At 35.7% G+C, this 3,548-nt stretch overlaps 1 protein-coding gene across 1 annotated transcript; it reads right to left on the minus strand.

Moving 5' to 3' along the window:
- Positions 1-1,163: 1,163 nt before the first annotated feature.
- AP-1mu (adaptor protein complex 1, mu subunit) lies at positions 1,164-3,195 on the minus strand. The gene is made up of 2 exons (XM_017903739.1): positions 3,066-3,195; positions 1,164-2,722 (listed from the first exon to the last, which is right to left on the minus strand). The coding sequence occupies exon 2, from the start codon at positions 2,704-2,706 to the stop codon at positions 1,438-1,440; it is 1,269 nt and encodes a 422-aa protein (XP_017759228.1). The 5' UTR covers positions 2,707-2,722; positions 3,066-3,195; the 3' UTR covers positions 1,164-1,437.
- Positions 3,196-3,548: the final 353 nt, after the last annotated feature.

The following is a 3,548-nucleotide window of genomic DNA, read 5'->3' on the forward strand; positions in this document are numbered from 1 at the left end:
ATTTTTCCATCGTCTCCGATACGCTTACACGTACTTCAGCGCGTCGCGTTTCGAAATTCCTTGCAGGACCAGCAATTTCCATAAAATTATTACACGGTGCGCACAGCATCGAAATTTGCATAGCTTGGCCATGTCGCGGCCACGGGAATAAAAAGGCCCCGCTGCGTTTCGGTCTAATCGGGTTTCCGTGTCTGCCATCTCTCCGTGCGATTTCCACGTCTACGACGCAATATTTACCGGCCTTTTCGACCAGCATCCAAACTGACTGCGAATTTTCTTGCGATACCCGGCTTCGATTGCCTCGAAAGCTATCGGGCGAATTTGCGACACCCTTTCTGCGAATACCTGTTTCATGGCCAGGGAGCCTTTTAGCCTGCAACGACTTCCAGCTGAACTCGACGCCTAGGTTTATTCGAGACCTCGCGAATACAGATTTTATCGGGACTGAATTAGGTAGGTGGATACGCGAAATGGGACGGGGAAAGAAATGGTTCCGTTCGGTTCGATATCGTTGTTCCTTTTTCAAGTCTAATTCTTTTTATTTCGATTCTTCTGTTATTATTCTTATAAAATTTCAGACTTTTTTACATCTTCCACTCTAAAAATTACAATCTCTAGTAATTAAAAGGAAGCTTACTTTAAATAAAAACGAAAAAGAAATGAGATAAATTCTGTTTTAACTTAAGAAGAAATTGCATTCGAAACTTAATGTAAAAGAGGTTTCTCGAGACACTAAAGCATAGGTAGTTTGTGTTAAAAATTTAATACATCTTTCGAGTGTCTTAAGTTACTAATACATTGTTTACAATAATAACAATATTATTATCTGTTGTCATACTGATATACAATGGTAATTTCGATATAATACTATTATAGCTTAAATTAGTACAGGAAAATGTCTATTAATTCGTTAACAATTCCATGAAAACATTCAAATACGATGATTTTCGATATATTTACAACTTTTTTTTTAATATAAAGGATTATTCAATGGATACTATAACGTCCCCTGTATATAAAAAATATGATTCGGTTCGAAAGAAACGTAAAATTAATAAATTAAGTACTTTGCATTTCTATACGACTTATGTTATCACGAAGGTAAATAATTGTAAAAGTTCCTAAAACGCTTATTGAGTTGACGTTTAGAACATATGGGAAAGTATTAAACCTGCAAAGAATATTAAAAGTTTTGTGAAATAAACACCAATGATGAGAAATTATATCTCAATACTGTAAACGCAAATTTTAGATTCTAAAGGACCTCGATTTTCATGTGGATCACGATCGTTTCCGAAAATAGCTATGAAGTTAACTGTAAATGTTCGGAAGCATACTAAGCGTAGCAAACCGACTAGTTTTCACTTTTTTTTATCTTGAATTATCATTAGTATAACGTGTTAAAAATGTCTTTTTCTCCCACTAACTTGTCTTTACTCAATTTGTCCTCAGCTGATAGTCTCCATTTTGCGTGATATATCTCACCCATGGTAGTGCCTGGTATCCACTCTTTTCGATAATTTTTAAATAACGCACTTGAATTCCAGAAGTTGTAAAATACGGAATTTCAAATTTAACTTGAATAGGTGGCTTTCCTTCTAGATCTTCTCCGACAACAGATGGTAAACCAAAGTGTGCTCTCATCAGATATTCTTTCCCACCAGGAAATGATTTAATGGACCAAGTTATCGCACTCTGTTCAGGTGAATATTTAACACTGCCAATAGTAGTCTTAAATTTGGGAGAGTCTGCATCATTTGGTACTGGGATTACTATTTCTACGTTGTTGGCTGTAGAACGTCTTTTAAACTGTGATCTAGCTTTTATCATGTACTCCACTCTACTATGAGCATGCCGTTCTATGACTGATTCTATCCATATCAAAGGTTTCACATGAGTATTTAGTCTGTATGACATTAATTCGAACTCTCCATCAGGAGGAATAAAAGAAATTGTTCTGTCATTTTCAAATCTGGACAATCTGACACACTGATGGAATTTCACGTCTTCCAATTCAACAGACTTAGACTTTCCACGTCCTGTAGATTCAAACAAAACTTTATCATTAAGGCCAAGTCTCAATTCTGGCATTCCAGACAAATAAACCCTCATTTTTATGGCACCCACAATTTCAGAACTTAGAACATTTCCATTGGCATTTGCTAGAAGATTCACAGATTCTATTACATCTAGGAACACTTCATTTTTACGGTATTTTATACCCTCTGATCTCCAAGATACTGCATTAGTCACAGCCATAGGAATGCGTGGTTGAATTTCAAGTTTATGCCCTTCTTGCGTGATGTATTCTTGTAAAATTTTACTATCCGTAGTTTGTGGATACCCAAAATCTATTAATTCGTCTAGAAGCTCATAAATGACAACAAAATTGTCCCTTATGCTTTCTTCTTCCAATTCCTTAAAATATTCCTGCATCACTTGCACCAGTTTGTGCAAGAATACAAATACTAAGGAAATATTTGCATTCTTCTTCGTAGTTGAAACAATATACAGATTATTATACTTTATATATGCGTATGTACATTCTGTAGTTTGAATAATCGGAGTAAGATTGCCTTCTTCTTCGCGCTCCATTACAAGGGGCATGAACTTTTCTATGACACCTGTTTCTATATCTCCACGATAATTTCGTGAGATCAAAACCTTGCCCTTTACGTCTAAAATATATATCGCAGATGTCGACATCTTGAAAATTTGTATACTGCAAGAAAGAAAAATCCAACCGTTATCCAAATAAAACAAACCTTACTTAAAATATGGTATTGAAAGGAACAACGACAGGTGAAATCGTTCGGTAAAACGTGTATCAAAAAGACAGACTAGAGGTTATGTTATCAAACCGACGAACACGAATTAAAGACGATAAAAATTAGATGCAGAATAGAAAGTACGATACGAAAAATTCATATAGGAACGTAGCCTTCAGATACGATAGCTAAAATTGATAAACGAATCCATAGAAAGTACAACTTGACACTCAAGGGTACGTCAAGAAAACTGGTAACGATTTTAAGATAAAATTCGTCGAATATGAAAGTACTTACATATTTTTCCAATTCCTTAAGGAATATTAGCTCGACAATTATTTACATCGAAGGGAATTTCTCTTGTAAAAGAATAACAGATGAAATTTTATTGACAAAAAAGCCCTCCCCTCCCAGCTGCCTGAGTGCCACTGTGGACTGCCCTGAAGTCGCCCGGTACTGAGCGCGATCGAGGCGCATGCGTTGCCAACTTCGCACTGGATATCGATCAGTTCTCTTCCGCGTCATTCAAACGCTTTATAGACAGGTATATTTAGTAGCAAGCATTTTTTTGAATTTTAGAACGCACGATTGCTTCAACTTTATGATCACGATCAAAAATATAATTTAATAGTATATGAAAAGAGAAAAGCACAACGATATTGCTGAATTGATGAATTATGAAGATTTACCACTATCGTAAGTCGAGTTAGCGATAGTTCCGCTTTGTTAATTCTTATTATCAATCACGGTTATCGTAATGTCGTGTAAAACAGCGATAAA

Source organism: Eufriesea mexicana, unplaced genomic scaffold (assembly GCF_001483705.2).
Source record: "Eufriesea mexicana isolate 0111107269 unplaced genomic scaffold, ASM148370v2 scaffold2545, whole genome shotgun sequence".
Classification (NCBI taxonomy): Eukaryota; Metazoa; Arthropoda; class Insecta; order Hymenoptera; family Apidae; genus Eufriesea; species Eufriesea mexicana.